The 27,854-nt window shown below is 41.0% G+C and overlaps 1 protein-coding gene across 1 annotated transcript; it reads right to left on the reverse strand.

Moving 5' to 3' along the window:
- Nucleotides 1-8,149: 8,149 nt before the first annotated feature.
- Nucleotides 8,150-25,963, reverse strand: LOC307219429 (beta-Ala-His dipeptidase-like). Its single transcript, XM_079982591.1, has 12 exons — nt 25,810-25,963; nt 21,268-21,390; nt 19,891-20,034; nt 18,401-18,563; nt 17,686-17,774; nt 15,779-15,979; nt 13,708-13,792; nt 12,456-12,616; nt 12,169-12,333; nt 11,116-11,257; nt 9,296-9,443; nt 8,150-8,636 (listed from the first exon to the last, which is right to left on the reverse strand). The coding sequence occupies exons 1-12, from the start codon at nt 25,855-25,857 to the stop codon at nt 8,546-8,548; spliced, it is 1,560 nt and encodes a 519-aa protein (XP_079838717.1). The 5' UTR covers nt 25,858-25,963; the 3' UTR covers nt 8,150-8,545.
- Nucleotides 25,964-27,854: the final 1,891 nt, after the last annotated feature.

The following is a 27,854-nucleotide window of genomic DNA, read 5'->3' on the forward strand; positions in this document are numbered from 1 at the left end:
CCAACTTTGCTCCCTCACTGCCCCTTCAAAGCGCCTTCCAGCTTTTAGTTTTGTTCTCATTATTTTTACTTTAACTGTAAAAATTGAAAAAAGAGTAAAAAGTATTTTGAGCAACAAACTCACAGGACCAGACATTGCAATTCCAGGTTTGAAATGTCCCTGGAAGAAGTGGATGCTGGTGCCATTACCCACTCGCCACTATTTTAATTTCTTGCAACGTCTCAAAACAGTGCTAAGTTGAGGGTATTTTGTTGGAAATTAAAATGATGCAGACTGGAGCACTGGGATTTATTTCATTTTAATTTTTAAATGGGGACCAGGGAAGGTATCAGCAGTGAGCCCTACAAGGACAAGCACCAAAAGATGTCCAGTGCTAACACCAGATCACAGGGAAATCATAATCTCTTTTAAATAGTACCAATTCCCCTGTAGCCAAACCCACAAATAAAGCCTTAACTATGTACTCAATTACATGTGCACTGCACTACAAGTTCAGCTTCCACTGTATTTGAAATTAGGTATACCCTTGGATAGCTGGCATGGACACACAGGGAGGCCACTTACGCATTGCCAAAAAGGACACATATTTGCATAGTATTTGCATATGTTAATTCATATGCAGAACTGCAAATTTAGCAATAATGAGCATTATTTAAACAGCATTGCTCTTATTTAAATCTCATCATAGCTGTGAAGACTAACCTGGGTGCCTGCTCAGTCTTCTCTTGAGGAGTGAACTGCTAATGGGCAACTTCAAGGCTGCTGCTCTTCCTTCCAAGGGATCTCTATCTTCCAGCTGGATTAGGGCCCTTCAACTAGAGAACTGTTATCTGCAAAGTAGGACACATGGCCATCTAAATAGACCCACTTAATAAAGCAGTCACAACATTACTGGCCCTTTGACTGCCCACAACCTACTGCCCAAATTATTCCCATTTTGATTTGTTACTGAGATCTGCGAGGAGAAAGATCAGTTCTCAGAGAGCCATGTCACATTTTTATCAGTTATCTGCGTCTCCTTCACTGAAGGTTTGAGAGGCCCTTGGTAGGTTTCTACATTGGGAAGTGGGTGGGGGATGCTGTAAGAGGGAAAATGCAAGGCAGACGCCTGCAGGTTCTTGGAAGGTGCAGTAGGCCAGGGCAGATCCAATTACTCAGGGCCTTTCTGCAAGGATACACATCAAATGTACCACAAGCAGACTGTACCCATTTCACAACTCTACTGCAACGACTTCTCAGTGTCAAACGTGCACCTGCCAGCCCACAGCTGATGGGGATATAGATTTGCTGGTGAGGTTCACAGCAAGCATACTGGTGGGCGGGAGTTATGACTGGCATCACTAATCATTTCACAAAATAATAGCCCATATGTGCCCAACCACACTTTCCAACGGTGCTCAGATTGTGGGAAGGGTTATGAGAGAAGACCTGTGTGACCAAGCACAAGACAAGCATGAAATGTGATTCTGCAGAAAGTTCGCTTTTCTAATGGAATTTGAAATGTAATTGCAATGTTGATGAGTGCTTGCAGCCCTGATATAATAATGATCATCATCTTGCCATTATGAATATGCTGGGAAAATATTTCTTTCCCCCCACTATGCTCATCAGAAATAGCCACAAGCAAGTTCTCACATATTAATGTGCTATAATTGTTTTTGTTTTCAGCTTTAGTGGTTTTCCAGTGTAATTAGCATCAGAGCAGTTGATTCTGATGAAACGCTGCAAGCAATTAATGCTTCACAGAGGATTGCACCAGTAAAGACAGATGCATTGAAAGGTCTTTTAACAGCCTTAAATTACCTATTGATAAAAACATATGCACAAAACTTGGAGTAAAATGGCTGTCACCAAAAGAGAAGAGAACTAAAGATTGCTGTTCAAAGAGATTAAAGACTTGGAAAGAGATACATCTGCTGTAATGAACAAATCAGGGCTTTTGTGGAACATTAGGCAAACATTAAGACTTTGGCTTGTGGGTGGGACAAAATATACAAAGACAGTGCACATTGTACATTTTATTTACTGCATTTTGTTGTTACTAATTTACTGAGTTAGGGGGCCTTTTCTGGGGCCATAGCCCAGATGTAGAATTGTGTGGTTCATCTGGTCCTTTCACTTTTTAGTTTCTCCTCCTGTCTGGTGAAGAAAATTCATATGTTAATATTGTTGCTGTTGCTGTTGTTTTGCTGCGTTTCAAATTCCTGTTTAAATTTACAGAAAAACTTTTAAGATGAACCTAGCATACTTTCAGTGGCAATGATCAGTGTTTGACAACTGAGATCCAGTCATTTAGCTTATTAATTGTTGTAAATTGCAAGGTACATTATCCAAGCATCTCAGAAATAAGCATGAAGGAGGCACTATTTCTTTTCTCTTCTGATTTCCCTCTGTCTGTCATACTGGCCTGGTATGCACATAACTTATCAATAGGTCCTTGAACCTTTGTCTATTTGGGATGAACAAATATTGATAATGCTTGAGCTCAGCTAATTCTCACTCAAGTAAATGGTTAATCTGGGACAAATTTCAATCTGTCAGCTATCCAATATTTGTGTGTGCATTATTTAATATTAACACAAAACTTCATATTGTGTATTAAGAAACTACAGTAATGCCATCATATCACAATTCCATCATATCACAAAGATATTGTTCAAGTTGTGCATTTTGTTAAGATTAATAATAAGTTGTATTACGTAATTATAATACTAATAAATCAAATCTTTTTTTTTTTTTATAAATATTTTTATTGAGCTCTTTTTCATATGACCAAAAACAAACAAACAAACAAAAAAAAACGAATACAAGAAAAAAAAAAAAAAGGACAAGAAATAACAAACAAAGGTATCATATAGCAAAGTTACAAAACCACCAACACATACAACCATACAGAAAAGAGAATATATATATATATATACACATACACACACACACACACACACACACATATATATATATATATATATATATATACACCCACCCATCCCAAAACAGTGATTGACTTCCCTTCAAAACGGCTTGAGTTATACTCCCATGTTATTTTCCTGCGGGGTATTTTTATTACCTTGTTTACACCTCTCAAACTTTATATATCGCCAACTGTGATTTTAACGTTACCTAGATTTGCTTCCATGTATATAAGGAATTTACTCCAATCGTTAATAAATTTTACATTTTTCTGATGCCTGATCTTCTGTGTCATCCTTGCTAGCTCTATATACTCAAATAACTTAGATTGCCAGTCTCTAATGGTTGGAATATTAGGGGTTTTCCAGTTTTGCGCTAGCAGTATCCTGGCAGCTACTGTTGCATATTGAAACATGGTTTGGTCCTCTTGTCTGATCTCCTTCCCCACCATCCCTAAAAGGAAGGCTTCAGGTTTTTTAGGGAAGGTGTATCTCAAAATTTTTTTTAGTTCATCATGGATGAGTCCCCAAAACCTTTTTATTTTTTCACAGGTCCACCACATATGATGGAAATCTCCTTCCTTCACCTTGCATTTCCAGCATGTTTTATCACCCGTCCTGTACATTTTACCTAATTTCACAGGGGTAAGATACCACCTGTACATCATTTTTTGTAGATTTTCTCGAAGGTCAACACATGCCGTAAATTTCATGTCCTTATTCCAGAGTTTCGCCCATCTGTCATAATCTAAGTTATAACCAAGATCTATGGCCCATTTGATCATTACCTCCTTTACCTCCTCATCCTTCGTGTCCCAGTCTAATAGTTGGTTATACATTTTAGATAGGAGTTTGGAGTTTCCTTCTATTATTTCCACCTGGAATCTGGACTTTTTCTCACTCATCCCTATTTTTTTATGTTCATTCCATAGGGAATTGATTTGGTAGAATTGTAGCCAGGTTGTTAATTTTTCTTTAAGTTCTTCATATGGTCTGAGTTTCCACCCTTTATCTGATTTTACCAGTAGATCCTCATAAGTCCATCTTTGACCCTCCATGTTAGCTTTTTTTATTGTCAAAATATCAACCGGTGATAGCCACCAGGGGGTGTCCTTTTCTAAAAGTTTCTTATTTCTATTCCATACCTCAAGTAGCGCACCTCTAATTATATGGTTATAGAATCCTTTATGGGCCCTCTCCTTATCTTGCCATAGGTACGCGTGCCAGCCAAATCTGGCGTCAAACCCCTCCAGGTCCAGCAGATCTACGTTCTTCAGGGTAATCCAATCCTTAATCCAACACAGACACGCGGCTTCATAATATAGTCTTAGGTTAGGAACAGCAAATCCTCCCCTATCGCTGCGGTCTGTGAGTAGTTTAAATTTAATTCTTGCTCTCTTGCCCTGCCAAATAAATCTGGACAGGGTTCTCTGCCAGTCTTTAAATGATGTCGTACCCCTGATCACCGGAATGTTCTGAAATAAGAACAGCAACCTTGGGAGAACATTCATTTTGATTGCGGCCATTCTACCCGACCACGAAAGTCTTAGCCTACTCCAGGTGTCCAGGTCTTTTTTAATCTCTTTCCAGGTCCTTGTATAATTATCTTCTACTAAATTTATATTTTTCGCGGAGACCCAAATGCCCAGATATTTCACCTTTTTCACCACCTTAATTCCAGTTTTTAACTCTAACAGGCTTCTTGACTCTTCAGTTAAGTTCTTTGTCAGCATTTTAGTTTTCGCTTTATTTAATTTAAAGCCGGACAGATTTCCAAACTCCTCAAGTAGTTCTAAGACTTTAGCAATACCCACTACCGGATCTCCTAGCGATATTACCAAATCGTCAGCGTAAGCTTTTAGTTTGTATTCTTTGGTTCCTAATCTGATTCCCTTTATTTCTGAGGTTTCCCTGATCTTATTTGTAATCACTTCTAATACCAAAATAAATAAGAGGGGGGATAGAGGGCATCCCTGTCTTGTACCCTTCGAGATCTGAAATGAGTTAGTTAAGTTATTATTAATAATCAATTTAGCCCTTTGTTCTAAATATATCGCTTTTATGCCTTCCAAGAAGGGCCCTTCTATACCTACCCTCTCCAGACCTTTTAGTAGAAACCTCCATGATACGTTATCGAATGCCTTTTCGGCATCAATAAAGATCAAGGCTGCGGGGATATCAATCTTAAGTTCCAAATACTCAATAATATTTATTATATGTCTCACGTTGTCCTTTAGATACCTATTAGGTAGAAAACCTGCTTGGTCTTTATGGATAGATTTCGATAAATATTTTTTGAGCCTATTTGCCATTATTTCTGCGAAGATCTTATAGTCATTATTGAGTAGTGATATCGGTCTGTAATTTCTTATGTCCAGCTTATCAGGTTCTGATTTGGGGATTAACGTGATGTGTGCCTCTTTCCAAGAGTCGGGCACCGAGCCTCCTTGTAGAATATTATTCATTACATTACCAAGGACCGGGGCCAGATATTCTTCTAGAACTTTGTAATACTTTTGGGATAGCCCATCTGGACCTGGTGCCTTTCCTGGTTTCATCCTCTTAATTACTTCCTTGATCTCCTCAACCGTTATTTGTTTGTTTAAATAAATTTTCTCTTCATCCGTCAGTTGCTCTCCTCTGTTCTTTTCCAAGTACTTATCTATCTCTTCCGTGCCTTCATCTTCCTTTTTATACAAATTTTCGTAAAATTGAAGAAATTTTTCCTCTATTTTACCGGGGTCCTCAATTATTTGTTCTTCTACTTTAATTTTATTAATCACATTCTGTTTTTTCCTTTTTCTAAGTTGCCACGCCAGTAGCCGTCCCGTTTTGTTCGCAGATTCAAAATATTTTTGTTTCATTGATCTAATTCTCCATTCAACCTCTTGACTTATTAATATCGAATACTGCGTCTGCAGCATTTTAGAGGTTTGTTTAATCCTTTCATCTTTAGGGTTTACTATTAGTTTTTTCTCACATTCTCTTAATTGTTTAACTATTTCTTCCTTCTTTGATTCTCTTATTTTCTTTCTATAATTATTTTGCTGAATAAAAAATCCTCTTAGGACCGCCTTACTGGCGTCCCAAACTATATCAATTTTTGTTTCTTTATTCAAATTCATATCAAAATACTCTTTAAGAGTAGTCTTAGCCTTTTCAGTTATCTCCTCGTTTTCGAGTAAATATTCGTTCAGTCTCCATCTATATGGGCCAGCTGATTTGCATTTTATTTCCAACACTATTGGGTTATGGTCAGAAAGGGTTCTGGGTTGTATTTCACATTTCCTTGCTCTTGTCGATAACTCACTTGAAACCCATATCTGATCGATTCTGCCCCAACTCTGATGCGGTTCTGAAAAGTATGTAAATTGTTTCATTATTGGGTTTTTGTACCTCCAAATGTCTATTAAGTCCAAGTTTTCTTGGAGGTTGTTAAATGATTTTGGGAGTTTCCCTTGATTCGATTTCCTTTTTTTCCCATTTCTATCTAGTTCTGGTGATGGTACTCCATTCAAATCTCCAAGCAGAATTAATTTGTGATTTTCTAGTTCTAATAACATCTGCTCCAATTTTTTAAAAAACTCTGCTTTCTTTGTATTGGGTGCATAGACAGTTACCACATTAAATTTTTCCCCTTGATAGTTAATTTGAACTCCCAAGATTCTTCCTTCGGAGTCTTTGCAAATCAGTACTGGTTCCCATTTTTCTTTAATATAAATTACCAACCCTCTTTTTTTTCCTACAGAAGGCTCCCATAATCTATTTCTCTTGGTCTGTTAGAAGACTTTATCACTTTGTTTACAATTTCACTAGTCTTTTCTTAATTAAACATGTCTATATCCATTTTGCACTATATATCTTCCCCAAAATATTAATATATTATGAACCCATAAATCCTATCTGGTTCTAAATATCTTTTAGTATCATCAATAAATTTCTGCCTTTTTTAAAAAAAAACCCAAACCTTTTCCTTCTCTGTCTTCATTCTCGGACTCTTTAAAAAAACATCAATATCTTAGATTTTCTATAATTAAACTGGCAGTAATTTGTACAATTACTTGGTGCTACTAGTACAGCATTATATCAGCCCAGATATCCACTGATTCCATGCAATTTATGCCACTGAGCCAAACATTTTGATTTTCTCACTGCAAATGTACAATGAGTCCAGCATCCTTCTGTCTTTGGTCTTCAAATGAAAAATGTATCAAACACCAGGCAGCAAACAGTTTTCCTTATCAGTTTGGACCCACTCATCATGTTTAGGTGGACTAGCCACTTTATGTTTAGTTCAAATGTTATTCATAGAACCATTCAACACACAATTATATTTGTTTTAAGCTGAAAACTACTCTGAAGAGAGGGTGTGTCATGATATCAGAGATGTTTGCCAGTCACCACTTTGCACAACCGCTTCAAATCAGCAGGTTTTGTTCCCCCTGAGTTTGATGCTGAAAAGAAGGCAGTATCTGTGCAAGAAACAAGGTAGTGTGTATGTTTTTCAGAATAGATGTGCTCGGTGCTATATTTCTAGAAAAAGAGGTGCTGGAACTCACCATGAACGCTTCCCTTGTTCTCTTATAATGGCAATGGTGCCCACTTGGCAGGTGCTAGAACTGAGTTCCTGTGGGTTCTGGCTGAAAAAAGCCCTGGGTGTGCTTTTGGTTTTTTGTGTACATTCAGAAACTCCTGAATAGCTTCCTCTTTTCTAGAACCAAAACCCAGTCTCAAATATCCCAGTGCATTATCAGTAAATAAGCAGACAATGTAAAATGTAATAACTGTACTACTAAAATTCACTGCATGTACCATGGTTTAGTCTTCCCATGGCGCCAAACTCACAAAAGCTGAAAAGGAAGATGAAGCATATTCTGCTGTGTTGTGGACCCAGAAACTGAGTGACAGGGGAAACTATGTGACACAAAATACCCTTGTTGTATGCCTTCTCCACGAGAGGTCCAGAGGGCAGCAGCACAAGAAGGTGCCTTTTCAGTGGTAGCTCCCCACGTTTGAATGTTCTCCCGAGAGAAGCTCGCTTGGCACCTTCATTAAATATCTTTAGGAGCCAAGCAAAAACATACCTCTTCTCCCTGGCCTTTGGATAATTAAACAATCTATGGCCTTCTGATCTGTGTGAGGAGGGGTTGCTGTTATTGTTCATTATTAAGGTGTGTATTTTGTTTTTATGTTGTAAACTGGAATAGAAATTTAATAAATAATAATAATAGTAGTAGTAATAGAAGCAGACCTACTTTATTTTATTATAAGGTTTATATAGGACACCACTTGTCAGAACAATCATCTCACAAAGCAGTTGACAATGATTTATAAGACATTAATAACAATCATTAACATACAGCAGTGAACAGCCCACCTGTATTAAGATGAGTGTATATTTGTGCTCTGAAGTGCGTCAAGAGATATTGGAAGGATTGGAACACAGATTTAAAGGACAAAATGCATTCATAATGGAGGTGGCGGGAGGTAGCTGCGGGGTAGGACAAGTGTCTGCCGGTCCTGGAACTGAACTTATGGAAGAGCCCTTTAACGTTTTTCTGGAATTGTAACCATACATAACAGAACTGCAAATCCAGTAGTCAAACTGCACTTGATCTGCCATGAAGTTGCAGTTGTCACTTGAAGCCTCTCAGTAATTCCTTATGGAGCTTTGAGAGCTCCAGTAAAAAGGAGGAAAACACTTTTGTTCCATTAATGTAATTTTTTCTGATTGGGAAAGAAGAGAAAAGCAACTGTCAAACAATCTAAATATTAAGGTTGCTATATTGTGTGAAATGCCCAAAATTCATTTCTTCAACTCGTAGGGACATTTTACATATACATATAATCTGATGGTATATAGAACACTGTATACATGCATGTTTCAGAAACAAATAACTATCTGAATTGTAAACCGAAGTATGAAACCAGATGGTTGTTCAATGATTACTACATGAAATGATCGGGAAAGTGTGGAATCCGTGTCTTGCCATTATTTATACACATGCATTCCCACAGAGAAACATGCACGCTTGTATTTGTGTGTGCGTGCAGGGAGGGTTGTGAGGACACTATTTTTTCTCTTCCTCATTGCCATTTTGAGGGACAGATGTAGACATATTCCATTTCTAGACCTTTTCTAACAACAAGGGTGTTGTGGACTTTGTATGTGCCAGGTTATAGACTCTGACGTGCTTTGGAAATATTTTAAACATATGGAGATAAAAAAAAAACCCTCCTGTTTTGAAGCAGAGAAGTACAAATATTCTGCTTTCCTAGTAATTAGGAACTCTGCTCTATGCATGCATTAATGTTTAGGTAATGTGTAAATACCTTACTTCCCTCTATAAAGAGGGCCTTATATAGAATTAGTCTACCTTGTTTACCTGCTTATCTTCTCTTTCTGAGAGTGCTCCCCATCATCAGCTGCTCCAATCGGAAACATCATCACACTTTTCTTTGTTATATCCTGAAGCATCTGAGCAATTGGAATTGTTGATCCATCCCGAATCATATCTGGATCCTTTTTAAAAACTGAAACATATGGAAGTGGTAGTGGGAAGAATGTGCTCTTGGTTTAGGTTTTTGTTTAAAGAAATTCTACTGTTGTGGTAGTGGTTAAAAAAATCTACACAGCAGGTAGCCCTAAGCAGACTGCTATATCCGCCATGTTACAAGCCCCCAAACTGTACCTGTTCTTCAAGTTGGAGCTGATTACACTGACAAGCTTTTTTTTTCTTTTCATTTCAGCCTTATGTGTGTAATATGTTATTGTGGTGGCAGAGCTAGCTTATTCGGTTGAGGGGAAGGGCATGAAAAGTTGCCTCTGGAATGACTTCAAAAGTGGCCTAATGCAGCACACGGGTTTGCATGTTGAATCTCTGGGTTTGTTTTGTTTTTTTGGTAAGGGAAGGACAGTTGTCATAGTGGGCATGCAAAGTTGTGATGTTGTCTTCCATGGCATTAAGCTACCGCATTTTTCGCCCCATAGGACGCACCACCCTATAGGACGCACCTAGTTTTTTGGGGGGGGAAATAAAGAAAAAAAATTATTTCCCCCCCCCAGGCACGGGGCTGGCGCGGGGGAAGCCCGAGCTTCCCCCGACCCCAGCCCCCAGAACAGCCTGCTATCCGCAAGCCTAGGGAGCCGCGCCGGTCTCCCCAGGCTTGCAGACAGCTGTGCGAAGCCTGGGCACGCTCTTCAGTGCGCCCGAGGCTTCGGAATGCAGGCAGCTCTGCAGAGCTGTGCGAAGCCCGGGAGGGCAGGTAGCTCTGCGTGACCCTCCGGAGCCTGGCGCGGCTTGGCGCTGGGCTCTCGAGGGTCGCACAGAGCTGCGAGGAGCCCGGGAGGGCAGGCAGCTCTGCGCAACCTTCTGGAGGCCGGCGCGGCTTGGCGCCAGGCACCGGGGAGGGCAGGCAGCTCTGCGCAACCCTGTATTTGCCCCATAGGACGCACACACATTTCCCCTTCATTTTTGGAGGGGGAAAAGTGTGTCCTATAGGGCGAAAAATACGGTATTTCTCAGCCTAAGCTACCTCACACTTATGCCACTTTGAGCTTTTTTAAAGGAAGGACAGGAGGAAAATGTAATTAATAATAATAATAAACATTTTTGAAGCTATAAATATTATTAAAAACACACTGGAAAACCAGAATAGATTTGGCAGAATGGCAGGGCCAAATAGGTTGATTTTCTCTAAAATCATTAATAAGAGGGGAATAATTAAAAAAAGAAAAGAAAATGAAGGGATACTACATATATAGGGAAGATAAGGGGATTGTTTAAAAATTCCATGAAGGAACGGGAGGCAGAAAAAAACTAGAATGATAGAAGTCAAGTAATTTTCCCGTTCTCACTCACTCACATACACATACATACATACATAGACATATACAGTACACACTTTTTTTGTCTAAAACAAAATAATTTCACCAGGGGATGCAAATTAGGTTTTCAGGAGGTTCTTTAGGAGAACATGCTTCTGCTAACAAAAAATGGAATATCTGGCACTTGAAAAGCTAACCTTCCTGCTTTTTGTTGACAAATGAACACTTTAATTTCAGTCTAATTTATGTGTTGTGTTCAAGCTTTATTCTTTACACATATTTCACATCTTTAGAGAGACAGAAAATGAGCATGTGTAAGTCAAATAATGTTCTAAACAAATATATATATATATATATATTTCAAAAAACATTTCAAACCTCTTTTAATTGCCTTTGCAGCTGCTTTATACTGAGGATCACTGATATTAGTAATCCATGGCGATGCACCCTCTTCGGCACACACTGTCAGTTTATTTGGGCTGTTTCGTTCAGAGAATACATTTTCTAAATACCGTTTCACCTGAAAAGAAAATGTTTTCAATAAAAATGTTTGTGGTGTGTTTATATTATCTATATTCCATGGTGTTTGTTAGCAATGAACCCTCTACCACTAATTGATTGAACTGTTATGGCAGGATGGAGTAGTTGGTTGCTCAGGGAACTAAATAGTTTGCAGTCCAACTTCTTTGTGGGAAGAGATAGTTATCAGTTTGCCTGGGGTGGGACTCAAACTTCATGCAGGGAAAGAGGAAGTGTGGGACAACATAAGGGCCAGCTTCCATCTTCTACACAGAAGTAGATTTATGGAGGAGGAGTGAAGCTGGGCTGTGGTGATTGAAGGAAGAGGTTGCTCTCTCTAGACCAGAGCTTTCCAAACTTTTCATGTTGGTGACACACTTTTTAGACATGCATCATTTTGCAACACAGTAATTCAGTTTTACTAGCAAACCGGAGGTTAAACTAACCCCTTTCCAACCCTTGGGAGGAGCATGGGGAGTGTTTGTGCAACATTCCAGCACACTAACGTGTCACAACACACAGTTTGGAAAGCTCACATTGGCAGTGGAATTCAGTTAGTTGTGGCGTTCTCACTGTCAGCATCAAATGCATCATTGTGACCTGTCAATCCTAAAGAGACATGAGACCAAAGCAAAACGGGGAGGGAAGTGAATTTCAGCCTAGGCAAGCAAATCTTTGGACATAGGCTTCTACATAGGTGAACTGTTAATACCAAGCAGACCACATTATCTCTTCCAGTGCTTAATTTGTAAAATGAGAAAGTCAAGGAATCGGGGTCTCTGACCTTCACTGGTGGGATAACAATACATCATCACATGCCTTTTTTTACTTTAAATGTAAGAGCTGAAGCAGTGCCTGGACCTGTTGTGCAAATAAGCTGAATCATAATCAAGTGTGTTTAACCAACATTACCTGACATTCCACAGTAGAAAGGTTCATGTGAGGAACTTGTCGGATTGAAAACTTTCCTATGACTCTTGATGGTATAACTGTTTTGATCCCTTTTTCATGAAAAGCTCCTTCTATCCCATGAATAGAGAGAGATGGGAAGCGCCACAAGTGTGAAAGTATTTCCTCCTTAGAAACATAATGAAACAAAAATAGGAGTTAGCCAGTCATGGCTTCTCTCAACATCTTTCTGCAATTCCCTTATTTTAGATGTCCTGTCATGCTTTCAATTTCTATTGATAGTACTGTACCTTGGTATCATAGAGAAATTTCTTCACACCGATGTCAACCTTGTATTGCTCTATGTCAAATTCTATTGGCTCATACAGCTTCTTCTCCTCTTCTGTAAAATCATCAACGCCATCATAGATTCCAGGAATCAGAATGTGGCCTGATGAATCCACAAGACTGTCTGTGAAACAAACACATTTTGCAAAACACACAATTGCTGTTGTTCCAGGCTCAGTCATATGAGATCTGTCTGTGTGACCCTCCTTGGCCCCCTTAACCCTGTACGAGAAGGACTGACAGAATGCTATGGGCTTGTGTGCTATTTGTGCTGTGTCTGGGTGTAGGCAGAAGAAATCAAAAGAGAACCATTTTGGGGGGGGGGGGGAAAGAAGTCACACGGTGGGTCAGTACCACCAACCAACCAAGGAAGTTGAGGTTGAGGAGGAAGGCTGGGATATAATTCCAAATAGTAATAATGAAAATATTTATTATTAGTAGTAGCAGAAGTAGTAGTAGTAGTATATTTCCTTCCTAGATATAGCCAGCCTTATGTGTGGGTAAACTGGAATTGAAACGGATTTCTTCTGATCGTCTGTCATCTTTTCCATCTCTGCAAATGGCTGTTGTGTGCTTAGGATTTCCATTGTGTTGGGCAAGAGGTTATTAGGGGGTGGGGACAATTGTTATTGTTAGGTGAAATTTATATCTCTATTTGTTAATCCTGAAAAATTACATAAAATATTAAAGGCAGTATGGTCTGGTCATTTTATGTTTGCATTACAAGCCAGCTTTAGCAAAAGCAACTTAACCTTCAGGTGTGATTCAGTTTCAAGCAACTCTGCAACATAATGTTCAAAGAAATTGTCGCAGCAAATGCAATGAGTACTCTGAAAAATCAGCATGTAATTTCATGTCCAAGTAGGGTTCCGCTTCAGTGTTTTTAAACACCACAGTTAGTGCCTTATAAAATAATTCTCAGTTTACCACTATGTTACTTGAGAATACCAAAGGAGCGAACATTTGGCAATACCCTCAGTCCTGGCTACTATAACCTGCCCCTACTTCTCCACCTGTTCTCAGAGAGTCCTCACTCTTCTGTACATGAACACGTGAATATTCATCTATAGAAACCTTGGGTTTGCCAATTAATTGCCACTCTACTATCCTACATTCCTAACTTGCCTATGAAAACTAAACCAAGCATTTTTATCAGTTGTTGCAGACCTTAATTTCTGATTAAAGACTATATAGACAAATGAACAGAATTTTTACCAAGCAAGGCTATCAGATCAGACATGGGTTCCTGGACGATGCCACCTAGAGCTCCTGAATGAAGATCTCTTTCGCCACCTTGTACCTAATTTAAACATGAAGACAACATCACGACCGACACATTATCATTGTTTTAATTTGCATCATAGAAATGAATTACCATAATTAGGAATGTCAATACTACAAGCTCCAATCTTACTCAGAATTAGCATCATAGTTCTGAGTAGGATTGAAGCTTATAGTATTGACATTCCTTTTATGTTGACACCTGAAGCTTACATCCTCTTTATTTATATAGCATAAATCTTGCATTGATTCCTTTTAACATTCAGCCCCTCTGGATTACATCAACAACATATGAACGGCCAGTTGTTTCTGTTGCCCTGCATGATTCTCCTTTTCAAAGTTACCCAGGTATGACAAAATCTAGATTGTGGGAGAGGCAAGTGTGGAAAGGGGTTAATTTGAATGAGAATGCCATATAGACAATGGAGAATTAATGGAGGTACAGTAAGTTTACTATCTGCATTAAACGACAGCATGGATGAACCCCAAGATAACATGGAATGTGTTTTATACACACACACACACACAGAGAGAGAGAGAGAGAGAGAGAGAGAGAGCGCTATCTCTGTGAAAGAAGAATTATGCAAATACTACTATCTCCACCAGAAGTCTCCTGGGTTGCATCAGCATGATTAGTACTCCTGTGTTTGTTTGTTTGTTTGTTTGTTTGTTATACATTTTGGAAAGTAGTTTGCCTGTCTGTCTGGTTGTACATTTGGATGCCACTCAAGGTATCATTGCCAAACTAGGCACAAGGGTTTCTGAGGTGAGGGTGGCATTCTTTGTCAATGTTTGGATGCCATTTTGATTCAAGATGGCAGGCTGAAATGTGACTTTGGTTACTGTTTCTTGGCATAGGTTTGGCTGTCTCTTGAGATAACTTGACACAATAGTTCTTGATGCAGGGTGTGAGCAGACTTTGTCACTGTTTGGATACTGGACACCATTATGGATCAAGATGGTGGACCAAAACATCACTTCAGCATTAATTTGGTTTTTGACATAGTTTTGGCCACCTCTCAGCATGAAGGCTCCTGAGGTGATGGTCTTCATCACTGTTTGGATGCCGGGCACCATTTTGAATCAAGATGGTGGACTGAAATGTGACTTCTGCATGACCTCTCCCAGTTTGTGGCACGACTGGTCCAAACTCACAAAGTATACTATCCATTTTAAAATTGCGGTGTATTTTTATTCTACAAATTCCTGGACAGTGCAAGGCACTTCCTGTTTTTGCAAAATAAATGTTTGATATAAGCGAAGGAGACAGCGACTATGACCTTAGCAGCGATGATTAAGTGTACTGGAATACCAATTAAAAGGGGGAGTAGAAGTGGGAGAAAGGGTGGAAGGAATGCTCTATCGGTAGCACAATTTGCATCCTTTCTACCTAACATCAAAGCCAGAAAAATAATGTTTTAGACACATATGATGTCAGAGACTGGCAGGACTCCAAAGAGTGTGGGGCAGAGGCAGGGGACCGGGGATCAGGGGAATGACCCAGGAGAGGGGGCCAGTGATATATAGGATTTGGCACTGCCCACAAGGCAAGAGCCAGGAAAGGGGAAGAAGGAAGAGTCAGGGCAGTCCAAGAAGGAGAAAGACAGGCAGTATGTGGTGGAAGAAGAGGAGGTTGTTCTGGTGATGGATGGGTCAGTAGACTCCCCACCTTCCACCACCCCACTGTATCCTCGAAGCAGGAGGGGCTTGAAGCAAGAAGAGCAGCGGCAGCTTCTATGAAGGAGAAGTCTCTGGTTGCAGGTGCGCAACCCATCAGGGGGAGGGTATACAAGCCAGCAGAGGGGCAGGTTCTCACTGTTGCTGCAACTGCTCCACTGGGCACAGATATGAGGGAGAGCTGCCTAGTGGCCTGAAGTGTGTGCATCCGGAGCACTGCGGAAGTTGCTGAAAGTGCTTCTTCTGTCGATAAAGACTTAACTATCAGGTGAGTGCCTTCTTTAGCTGAGGTGGGCCAGGACATGTGACTCCATTATTACCCTTTTACCTCCACTGAGAAGCCGGCATTTCCCCGAGTCCCATACGTAAGAGCTGGCTGTTCCGTGCTGAGCCAAGTATTATCTGAAATCACAATATAGTCAACATTGGAGAAAAACTGCTCTTTCTCTCTTTCAACCAGTTCTTTTAGTCCAATGGACATTGCTTCTTCCATGCCTTCAATAAGAAACTTGAGGTTTACTGGCATGTCCTAAAAACAAAAAATGTCAAGTTACCTGAAGGAAAATGCACACTCAGTAAAAAGTCAATTCTAATTTTTTGTCCAGTTACCTCTGGGCTCAACTACTGTAATGTGTTCTATGCAGGCAGTCATAACAACGAGTGCAGGACGCAGTGGCCGGGGTGCTGATGGCTGTTCCTTGACACATATGCACCCAGTTTGGAACAATATGCATTCGGCTGCTGATTCATTTCTCTACCCAAATCAAGAGCGGCCATTAATCATCCCTTGTGAGTAACTGGATTCTGTCCCACAAGAATATCCTTCCTTGATTAAGACAAATGTCCTCTTTTGCATTTCTTGAGAAATCTAAGCCTGTCCTTTTCAGAAGAGACAGGGTCACCTTATAAAAATACAAATTTGATTGGCTAAGATGCATGAGGGTGTTTGCCTTACATCTGTAGTGGGAAATTTAACTGAAGTGATTCATGATCTCCTATGACTGTTCTTCACCTTCACCCTTTTGTTATGTAATGACTTTCGGGCCTGCTGTTTACTGCTGAATCAGAACAAACGTCAGTCAGGCTTTCTGCAGATTGGCGTTTGTTCTGATTCAGAAATAAGCAGCAGGATTTCCTGGGGAAAGCAGCAGGACAATAGAAAAAGCTCTCGGACCCATGCCTAGAAATCATGGAAGAACCGGAAGTGTGGCATGAGCCCTAAGATGCCTTGCTCAGCTTTTCAGAATGCATCCTAAACGCTGCACTATGCTGCTCTGTTTCAAAAATCCCATAAAGCCTGGCTGCTTCTTTATCATGTCTATTATATTTCTTTTTGGAGCTAGTCAGGACAAGGCACTAGCTAGCAGATTTTTGTTTTCATTCCTGCTTCCTTTTACTAGAATAAGAAAGCTCAGCAGAACCCAAAGTAACATAAGGAGATACTTAAAAATGAAGGGAGGCTCTTGAGGGTCCTGGTGGATTAGGGGAGGCTTGAGGGGAGAGACTGCTGGTGGTGGTCTCCATTTAGGAGGAGACCCCAACCCTCTTTTCTCCCAACAACCCAAGAAAATTGTGACTCTTGGAACACCAACTCTACCCTGGCTGTGAGAGTGTACTGCCATGTTGCAATGAAAATCCTCCTCCCTTCTTTTTGCTTCTCTGCAGTTACCTTACAGCAGGCCAGATCATATCCATGTCTCAACTCTCACTTTTTTCTAACTTTCTGATTTTACAGTTCTTGTCCAATTCTAGTTCTCTTAGATCTGATCTCTAGCGTTTTACACCCTTCCTAGTCTTCAAGTCTCCACTTCAGATTTTCATACAAGGTGATTACTGCTAGATTCTCTGAATTTAATCAGTGTTGGTCTGAATGTAATCAGGCTTGAAACAAGGTCTGTGGTGTCCAAACTGTCCAGCAAAGTTCAAAAGATCACAGCCATGTGTGACTTTGGCATACAGTCATAACTCGGGTTACAGACCCTTCAGGTTGCGTTTTTTCAGGTTACGGACCACCAAAACCCGGAAGTACCAGAACGGGTTATTTCCAGGTTTTGGCAGTCGCCCATGCACAGAAGTTCTATTTCACACTTTGTGCATGCGCCAAATCACAACCTGCGTGTGCGCTGATGTGCCGCTTGGGGTTGCGAACGTGCATCCCACACGGATCACGTTCGTATCCCGAGCGTCCACTGTATTAGCAAATCTGGTAACAGCAAACTTTTTTATTTGACTTACTTTTCTTAGTTCTTTGAATGCACTCACTGCATGTATCCAGGCTAGGACAGGTCCTTTGTTATCTGTTGCTCCACGCCCATAAAGGTTCCCTCCAGATAAAGAAAGCTCGTATTAAACTTTTAAACTTCTGATAATGCTAAGGGTAGAACTGAAATGGTACAAGACAACAACGAAGAGACTAAGCTATGAATCAGGAAGTCCCTGGTCTGACTCTTGCCTCTGTCATGAATTTACTATACTCTCTTCAGCCTCACTAACCCTCAAACAATGCTCAAGGGAATAAGGGTGGCTCAACTCCAGGTATGGTTGTTGTTGCTGTTGTTAAATTTGTATATTGCCCAATCCCTGTAGGTCTCAGAGCGGTTCACAAGAGGAAGCAGATTACCCACATTCATTTTACTCTGGGTTTAAGCTTTGATTTAGCTCCGAAGATGGCTTTGGTAATCAATGGTGACCTCTTTTAGGAGAGAAATGGGGGGGGGGGGAGCGTAAACTTGTTGGGTTTTCATGAGACCATTAACCCACAACATCTGATTTTATTAATGAAATTTATATACCGCCCTTCATCAAAATATCTCTTCCGGCAATTCAGATAACACCATTAAGCAGAAGCTGAATTATGAAATGAAGTTGGGGAAGGGGTGTGTGGGTGTGGGTGTGTGAAATGCATACAACATTAAAATAACCGTGTCAAAAGCAATGGTGGTGTACATACCACCAATGTCAGTCAATACGTAGGGATCTGTTTCCCACCCATCTGACTTTTTAGCAGGCATCACATCCACATGTCCATAAAAACACACAGTGGGCTTTAGTGGATCTTCTCCAAGCTCTGCCAGAATGACAGGAGGTAATGAAATATTTCTGCCATCAAGTACCTGCAGGGGTATAGTGAGACATTGCTCCATTAAATTCAAAACCTTAGGAAAACAGGAAGGCATTATGTTTTGAAACAAAGGCTTGGAACCAAATAATCATGAGCAGAATCCTGATAAAAAGGTAGGGTTCCAGGTGGAGAAATCGAAGTTGGAAACAGAATTGTTAGAACCAAAGACTAAGGTATTATCAAGAATGTATAACTTGCTGTTAAAATGGAATACACAAGATGAAATGGTTAAATCGGTTATGATAAAGCGGGCTCAGGATATTGGGTATAATATTATGTTTGAGGACTGGGAAAGGTTGTGGACCACTGGGCTGAACTTCACTGCATGTAATGCTTTGAAGGAAAATGTAATGAAAATGATATATAGATGGTACATGACCCCAGTTAAACTTGCCAAAATATACCATTTGTCTGATAATAAATGTTGGAAATGTAAAGAACATGAAGGAACATTCTTTCATCTCTGGTGGACTTGCCCTAAAGTGAAGGCCTTTTGGGAAATGATATATAATGAGTTGAAGAAGGTATTTAAGTATACCTTTACTAAGAAACCAGAGGCCTTCCTTCTGGGTATTGTCGACCAGAAGGTGTTAAAGAAGGACCGAACATTTTTTATGTATGCAACAACGGCAGCAAGGATACTCATTGCTAAGAATTGGAAAACGCAAGATCTACCCACACTGGAAGAGTGGCAGATGCAGCTGATGGACTATATGCAACTGGCCGAGATGACTGGTAGAATCCGTGACCTGGGAGAAGAGAGGGTCGAGGAGGACTGGAGGAAATTCAAGATTTATTTACAAAAATATTGTAATTTGGTTGAATGTTAAGAAGGATGCCAGATCATAAATAATTGCCTACTATTGAATTAGATCTGATTTTGATGATAAGTGAGATTAAGGAAAATATAAACTTTTTGGAGAATTGCTATATTTTATTTAAATGAGTGGAGATAAGATTGTAAACAAGTGGGTAATTTGCTTGAAAAATTTCATTTCTGTAATGATGTAAGTGGGAGCGGGAGATGTGAGGGAGTCCAAAGAAGCGACAAAATTATGTTATGATATAAGTAATGTTGTTTAATATTTACGCATTTGTTTTAATTTTTTTTTTATAAATTTGCATTAAAAAAAAATAATAAATCATGAGCAGAATCCTTCTTGCTCATGGAATGCGTCTTCTGAACCAGCCTTGCCTTCGCACTATAGCAACTTGAAGGTCAACCCCCCACCCCACCATGATGTGTACTGCACGAGGAGCTGCAGCTGAGGAGGAATAAGCGGAAAACTGATATATTCCCACCTCAAACCCCTTGTTACCTGCTGGATGGACATATTGACCAACGTCACATTTGCTCCTAAGTCCTGGAGACGACTTTTAGCTATTTCTACCATTTGTATCACTTTTGATCTTTGCGCTGGTTGTATGGAATCACTTTCCACAGCTACCCATTCCTTAAGAGTCTGAAATAAAAAAACAGTGATCATGCATGGTGTTATGAAGTGTCATATAAAGCTTTAAATGAACAACTGCGTGTGCGGTCATTTTTTCCTTCCTATTTAAGAATTCAGTAATTAGAGAGAAATGGCCTCTGGGTGGGACCACTATTAAAGGTGTGGTAATCCATCTTGGTAAATCCTATTTCCTTCTAATTACATCTAAGGGACCCGTCACTATAAAATCTTCCTTTTTTAAGAGGAAGCATGGAAGAATCAGAGCAGCAATAAGGATGTCCACCCACACCATTTTCTCCATCCTGAAATTTTGTTTGGATTATGCAATTGCATTCATTCTGTATTGTTAGATAGCCTTTGTCTGATTTCAGGAACACCCATGAACACAACAGGTAATGCAAGTGCAGTTAACTTAATTCTCAGGGCCAAACTAATAGTGATGGGGACAGCTTTGTCTGTTTAGTTACATCTCTGCTACGTTCTGGTCTAAAAGATGGGGTGGGGGAGCCTGTGTTTACAAAAAAATATAGATGTGGCTCTGTAAAATTCTCTTCCCTGCCTGGGGTACTAAGAGAAAAGTATCTGTGATGTCAGTGTGTGGGCATGTAAAGCCTAGGGGTGAATGTGCCTATGAATGTGCCTTTTGTTATTAAAAAAAAAATAGAATCCCACCTCATTTAGGATAGCTCAGTCAGTAGAGCATGAGACTTATTCTCATGGTTGTGAGTTCAAGCCCCGCACTGGGCAAAAGATTCCTGTGTTGCAGGGGGTTGGACTAGATGACCCTCTGAATCCTTTCTAACTCTATGATTATTTCTTCATACTTGGATGGGGAAATGTTGCAAAATACCACATCTAGTTTGCCCCTAGAAGGGTTATTTATAAACAGGGTTATTTATAAACTGTTGTGTTGTGCAACAAAGTACCATTGAGTACCTATGCCTTGCCTGTTGGTATCATTTGGTGTTGCCAAAGGAAAGAGGAAAAACAACATTTTTGTCATACCTTGCTTATAAACACCAAGCACCTTGGTAACGAAGTAACTGCCTAGCTGAGCAATTGGAAAAAAAGAGGCAGAGGAGGTTACTCTCTGCTCTGTGGTTCAAGCTGGCGCTGTTATCCTATGCAAACTCAACTGACAGTAAACCTTGTTATATAAAAGGAATTGCTTCCAAGTAAGGAACAGTGGGGTTGAGTGGCACATTTTTTGCTAGCAGAGTTCACATTTGGCGCTGCTTCTACCTGAACAAATTTTTCTTGATGGTCGTCAATGTACTGGAAAAGCTGGTCCTCCAACGATGTGGAATTTAAAACAGAGGAGCTGCCCACACCAGAGAGCAGCATGACGAGGAAGATATGGAAGACCTGCAGGTGGTGAGAGACAAGGTTCAGCGTGTTAAAGAGCACCCTCAAGCACATGCAGCACAATAGACTGAATGCACTGTTGTCTGTATGGCTTGCCATCCACATGCTACTGTTACAGAATGGAAAAGACAAGAAGAGGAGGGATTTCTGGACTGCTTTTAACACAGAGAGGGCAAATTGTTGGTTCATGGGCTGGGTTTCGCCCTGAGGTAGTGATGGGTAATGGTTTTCCCCTGTGCATTTGCAAGAGCGTTTAGTACCCATGACTGATTTTTTGCCACATGCAGTCCCTGAAGGAGTTACAAGCAGACAATGCAGCCCTCGGGCCAAAGAAGGTTATCCGCACCTGCTGTTTCAACAGACACAGTAAAAATGAAGGCAATTTAGCAATATTTCTACCATTACCACCCTAGTAAAGTTTATGTGCGTGAGTCTTTCAGCATGGATTTTCACCAAAAGGTGAAAGCATGTAAAAACATCTACTCAAGGACATATACTCATAAGTCATATTTCACTTTCAAAAGAAAGGGGGTGGTGGTGACCCAATTCAAACAGTGCTTCTAATGTTTTAATTTTTTTCAAGGATCATATTTCATATATCAGACAATAAATAGCTTTGGCAGATGATTAAATTATAGGGAAAAGCCAAAACATTCTATAACTCTAAAAGCCTTGCATATTCTTACTCCAGCAGTATGCTTCTCGGCAATACAAAATAAAAATGTACAGCTTCAATTATCAAGTATACTAGAATTCATAGTACAAGGGTGCTGAGAAAACACATTTGTAGTCTTTCTAATCTGTGTCTCCCAGAGTTGAGAATTAAGTTCTGGGAGGAAGGAGGTATAATCATGTTCCACACAGAGTCCAAAGGTACATCACACAGCAAGTTTGCTAAAACAGCACAAACCTGGGTCTGGTCAGTACCCAGATAGGGGTCTCCTGATAAGTTAAAATGGATTAAATTTTTTTTTCTGACACAGCAAGTCTCTGCACAAATACAGAGCAAGGAGTGGAGCAGATTCATTATGCTTATACAGTTATCAGCCTATTGATTCCTGGATGAGGACACAGTGCAAGGATAAAGACGCTCCCATTGATCTCTAGAGAAAAAAGCCCTTGACTTCAAATTGTAAGATGATCACTATCTTAGAGTGTCTGCTTTTTTTTCTTTTTACATTATTCGCCTGAGAATAGAGTCCTGTTTGGCTCATGTTCAGCTTGTGGTCTACTAAGACCCCTAGATCCTTTTCACATGTACTACTGGCAAGGCAAGTGTCCCCCATCTTATATTTGTGCAGCTGGTTCTTCCTGCCTAAGTGCAGAGCCTTACATTCGCCCCTATTGAAATCCATTTTGTCAGTTGGAAGGGACACCAAGGGTCATCTAGCCCAGCCCCCTGAAATGCAGTAATCTCAAAGTGAGCAGCCACGACAGATGGCCATCCAACCTCTGCTTAAAAACACCCAGGGAAGGAGAATCCATCACCTCTCGTGGGAGTCTCTTCCCTTGTCAAGCAGCAGCATACTTATAAGTATTTTATTATTTATACACCGCCCTCTGGCTGGGTTGCCCTCGCCCCTTGTGTGGAGCGAAAGGGTGAGCACCTTGAGCAAGCCCTCTGAGCAGCTGCTTTTGGACTTCGTGGGCTGCACAAAAATGCGAGTCCCAAAGACGCTCCCGACTGCAAAAGAGCACAGCACGTGGCAGCCCTGACCTGGACGGTGGGCAGCAGCCGCTTTAGACCCCCCCTCAATACCATTTACGAAGTTGCTGCGCGAGTAAAAAAACAGAGAGAAGCAGCTCGACGCCCCGGAGGGAACTTGCCCGGAGAGAGAATGCGGCACTTACTGAGGCGGGAGCCTTAAATAGAAACCGATCCTCCAATCACAAACCGAAGCCTGGAGCGGCTGGCTGTTCCCCGCTTGCGATTGGCTCCCGCCGCCTTGCATTGGGGAAGGGAGGCCGCGCAAGCGCCGGGCTTGGTCGGGACCGACGGAGATGCGCCGCTGTCATTGCGGGCGTCCGGCTGGGCAGGGAGCCTTATGAACAGGTCCCGGGGCAGGCGGAGCCCAGGGAGTCTTCGGGCAGGGACGGCCTTGGGAAAGGCGGCTGCCTTCGGCTGAGAAACGGGCTGCGAGCCTTTATCCGCTTCCCAGTGGGAGCAAACTCCACTGAACTGCAGATGTTTCCGAGGAAGTATCAGAGCCCGCCCAAGAAATTTGGCTGACTCAGGAGCAGCAACAACTGCGGGGGGGGGGGGGGGGAGAGAGAGACACATACACGTATCAAGTGCAGTGCCAGATTTACATATAAGCTAAACAAGCTATAGCTTAGGGCCCCCCAAAAAACTGAAATATTTTTTTTCATCTACATTTCCAAAATATAAGATAAAAAACAAATAAACTAAAACCTACATATAGCAACAGTGTTTTGTGTTGCATAGGCTCCTGCTGCATAAGTAATGGGCCCCACCTGCTAGCCTGCTCCCTAAAATATTGGTTTGATCATTTCTATATATAGGGTGCCTACATTGTGCATGGCCTAGTTGCATGGCAACATGTGCAAATAGCTTTAGATACCTATTAGGTCCATAAATTACAATATATCGTATATTCAACACAACAAAGAGACAATTTGTTGTTGACAAAGGACAGCTGGACATATAAAGGGCCCCGTTACCTTCAGTCGCTTAGTGCCTCATCAAACCTAAATCCGGCCCTGGTCTAGTGCATACAGTATCTACCCCACACTGCTCAAAGATGTAGGTTTTGGAGTGGCTGAGGTAGTCACCTTCACCCTGACTAACCTGAAAATGGATTACATTGTTAAACCTTGGAAGGAGCAGCATTTTCTTAGCTTCTCTATATTCTTTGTTTTCTGTTTTTGCCCAACACAGGAAGAAGCCTCAGACCATCTGGGTCACCCAGCTCAGTATTGTTTACCCTAACAGCGATTCCCATGCTGCCCCCACCTCCCGTGGGGGGAAAAAAATTGGAATTTAAATGGTAATACAATAAAAAAAAACATAAGAATTCACAATTCCATAGGTGACGTCGCCAAAGCTTTTGGTCCGCAGGCCACATTTGGGGAACTCCTGCTCTAGCTGGCAGTAGGTATCCAATGACTCAGGCATGAGAAACATCAAGAGAAGCCGGACACATCTGTATTGGAGGAGTGTGACAGATTCACCCGTATTGGGGACAGAGCCAAGAAGGTGCTGCAAAGGGTGCTGCACCAATGGAAAAATGGAAGGTGAGCACCAAATTCTCGTGTCACACAGGGCACCACTGATATTTAAAAGCCCAAAGTCCACACTGTGTTTTGGATAATGTGTGAACACTGATTAAAACCCAGCACTGGAAAAACATTGAGAACCCAGTAAAGATTCAGTAGTAGCAATAAGTCTTCAAGTCTTTTCATTAATCATTTGTTCATCCCATATTTTCAGTGCATTTCTCAGTCACTTGCCAAACCACAAACGTCATTCTTCAAAAAGAAAAGAAGTGGATTTGTTGCACTAGGGCAACAGATCACTTAACCCCGTTTAAATACACCACTCTAAAGCCCCAGTATGCATGTGAATCTCTCCTGCAAAATATTGACAGGGGGGTAGGCACCTTAAATTACCCGAGCCCAGTGAGAGACCCCCATGTAAGAGGCACTCACACATGAATGTTGCACATCTGCATCTCAATGCTTATCTAGACCTCATTGTCTTGACCTTATGTCATGTTTGGTGCACACGGGGACACACTTCTCTGCCTGAGGCCATTGCTTGCTGTATATAACAAGAGCTGGATCAGATGTGTGCCCCTCCCTTCGTATTTTAATTACTCAAGTAACACCAAAAAGTTGTACAAATCAAAATATGCTGAGTATTTTGCTGAGCAAAATAATCACCCTGTTCACTTAAGAGTGATTAATACTTTGCTTTCAGTTAACATCAGCATTCACAGAGCCATGTGGCCCATGAAAAGGTACTGCTATAAGCAATAATATAAATATATAAATACTTACACAGCACTTTCCTTCAAACTCGATAGGAAGTTGCCCAAGAAAGTGAGGCTCAACTATTATTACACTTCAACTAATTAGTAATCTAGTTCTGGTACACTTTCACAAAAATACATTCAGGATGATACATGCGGAAGAGAGAGACAGAGAGAGAGAGAGAGGATGGACTCCTTTGATAGCGAACAAAGTGCATATTTTAAATTTCGCACCCAGATGTTCTACACTAGTAATGAGGAAACTGACACTCTGAATGTTGTCTGACTACAGCTCCCATCATCCTTGATCTGTGGCCATGCTGGCTGAGGCTGATGGGAGAAGGAATCCAGTAACTTCTGTAGGGCCACAGATTTCCCATCCCTGTTCTATATCCAAACCCCAGGATGGAGCTTAAAGACGACATACCATGATGAGGAGTTCTGACAGCAAAGAAGCTGCTTGGCGGTTCAGCATACAAAGCAATACTATTTCAATCTCCTGTCCTGACTGCGGATCTTCTTTCAGGTTTCTGCTAGCTTTCTTATAAAACCAATCCCACCCTGTCTTTTTATTTGTTGATTTAAAAAAAAAACATTCCTAGCTCCATGTGGGAGCAGGACAAAGGACATGTCAACAAAGGCAACTGGACACACTCCCTTGTTTTATAAGGAAAGGGGCCAGCATTCTATGTTCAAGCTTCAAAATAAATGTTCCTAAAACATTGCGTCTCTCGTTCCTGTTCTCCAACCCCTGCCTGTTTTTAAGGCCATCTCTTGTTTGTTCTATGTAAATACACCTGCAAGAGGGGTGAGGACCCATTTAGCCTCCCCAAAGTTGAGTGTTTTCTTTGACTTGGCCATAATTTTGATACGGAAGCCTTATTGGGTCATGGACACTTGAAGTGCATTCAAAAATTGATATAAAGCAACTTTAACAATTATAAGAAACAATTTCACATTGTTCTTACGTTTCAGTCTTTGAGGATAGAAGATTATGGGAATGAAGAGCGGTCTCCAGGAAAAACAACAACAGATGAAATAGAAAGCCCTAATGCACCAGCATCATATGCCTCTGGCAAACACTTTAAGCAGCTTTTGCAACAAAAATTCACAGCAGAAAGAGCACTGGAACCAATACTGAAGCAAACTCACCTTAGTATTCCAAGGTTCACAGGTCAACATGGTAATACATAATAGCACAATCAGGCTAGCTGCTGAGAATCTCTCTCATTAATCTCTCTCAATATACGGTATATTTTATATGTTGGTTGACAAATGGTTTAGATTCCCAGAATAATTTTATTAATGAGCAAGTGTTTTAGTCAACAATTCCTGTCACAGAACTGTGGAGCTGGACATGATCCCAAGAGTCATTTGGGCCAACCCCCTGCAAGGCAGGAATCACAACTAAAGAATCCCTGGCCTCTGCTGAAAAACCACCACCACTTTTTAAAAAACAAACAAACAAAAAAACCATAAGCATTAAATCACAAATTCATTACATTTTAATCGAATGTATTCAGCTCATAGATTGAAAGTAACTGTGGAGCAGATACAGCATTTTTTCTTGATAGCCAGCAAACATTTCCACTCATACATCCCCCATAAAAGGACAGCCTTGGTTAGGCCGCAATTGCAAACACGCTTACTTTGGAGTAAGTCATATTGAACTGAACTAGATTTACTTTAGAGTAGATAAGACCCACAGAAGCTTGGTGACCCAATGTGTGCCATGTATTTAGAAGCCATAATTGAAGCCACATGGACATTGTACCTTGCCAGTAGCAGCCGGCAAGGTACAACAGGGGTATGAGTGGCCTCTGATGGCAACACTGCCATTTGCCAAAGTAGGGATTGTCAGCGCTATTTTTCTAGAAAAAGAGGTGCTGGAACACACTGTAAATGCCTCCCTTGTTCTCTTATGACAATGGTGTCCACCTGAGATGGAAAAAAAGCCCTGGGGATTGTGTGAGTAGGCACCAAGGATGAGGGGTTGGGGTCCAAGATGTAGGGGTCCAGAGACTCCCCATTGACTTATCCATGCCACTCTGCCCACTCACACACTGCTACTGCACTTTGCACATACAGTTCCTGAATATGAAGCATTTTACCCTTCAGAGGTGGGGAACTTGTGGCTTCCCCTATGTTGTTATACTCCAGCTTCCATCAAAGCCAGCCAACATGGCCAGAGGTCAAGGATGATGGGATTTGTAGTCCAGCAACATCTGGAGAGCACGTCAGATTCACTTCAACAGTGCCTTTGGCAACCAGTCAGTTCAGCAGCTTGAGACATATTACACTAACTTTGGTTAGAGCACCAGCTAAAATACAACCCTGCCGAAGTAGAGCTAATTCAATTATGGATATGCTCCGGTAACATTCTTGGCTGCTTGTGCACAGGTCAGCTCTCGCAGGCGGCCCAACATATGGTATGATTACGAATTCAGCCTTAGGACTGCTTGAACGGAATAC

The sequence above is a fragment of the Podarcis cretensis genome, assembly GCF_951804945.1.
Source record: "Podarcis cretensis genome assembly, chromosome: 7".
Taxonomy (NCBI): domain Eukaryota; kingdom Metazoa; phylum Chordata; class Lepidosauria; order Squamata; family Lacertidae; genus Podarcis; species Podarcis cretensis.

Coding starts and splice junctions, on each gene's coding strand:
- LOC307219429 (XM_079982591.1), bottom strand. CDS start 25,857: ATGCTGAACCGCCAAGCAGCTTCTTTGCTGTCAGAACTCCTCATCATG. Junction 17,775..18,400: donor CGTATTGACTGACATTGGTG/GTATGTACACCA, acceptor CTTTATCTGGAG/GGAACCTTTATGGGCGTGGA. Junction 11,258..12,168: donor TTTCTACTGTGGAATGTCAG/GTAATGTTGGTT, acceptor TTTTCTTTTCAG/GTGAAACGGTATTTAGAAAA.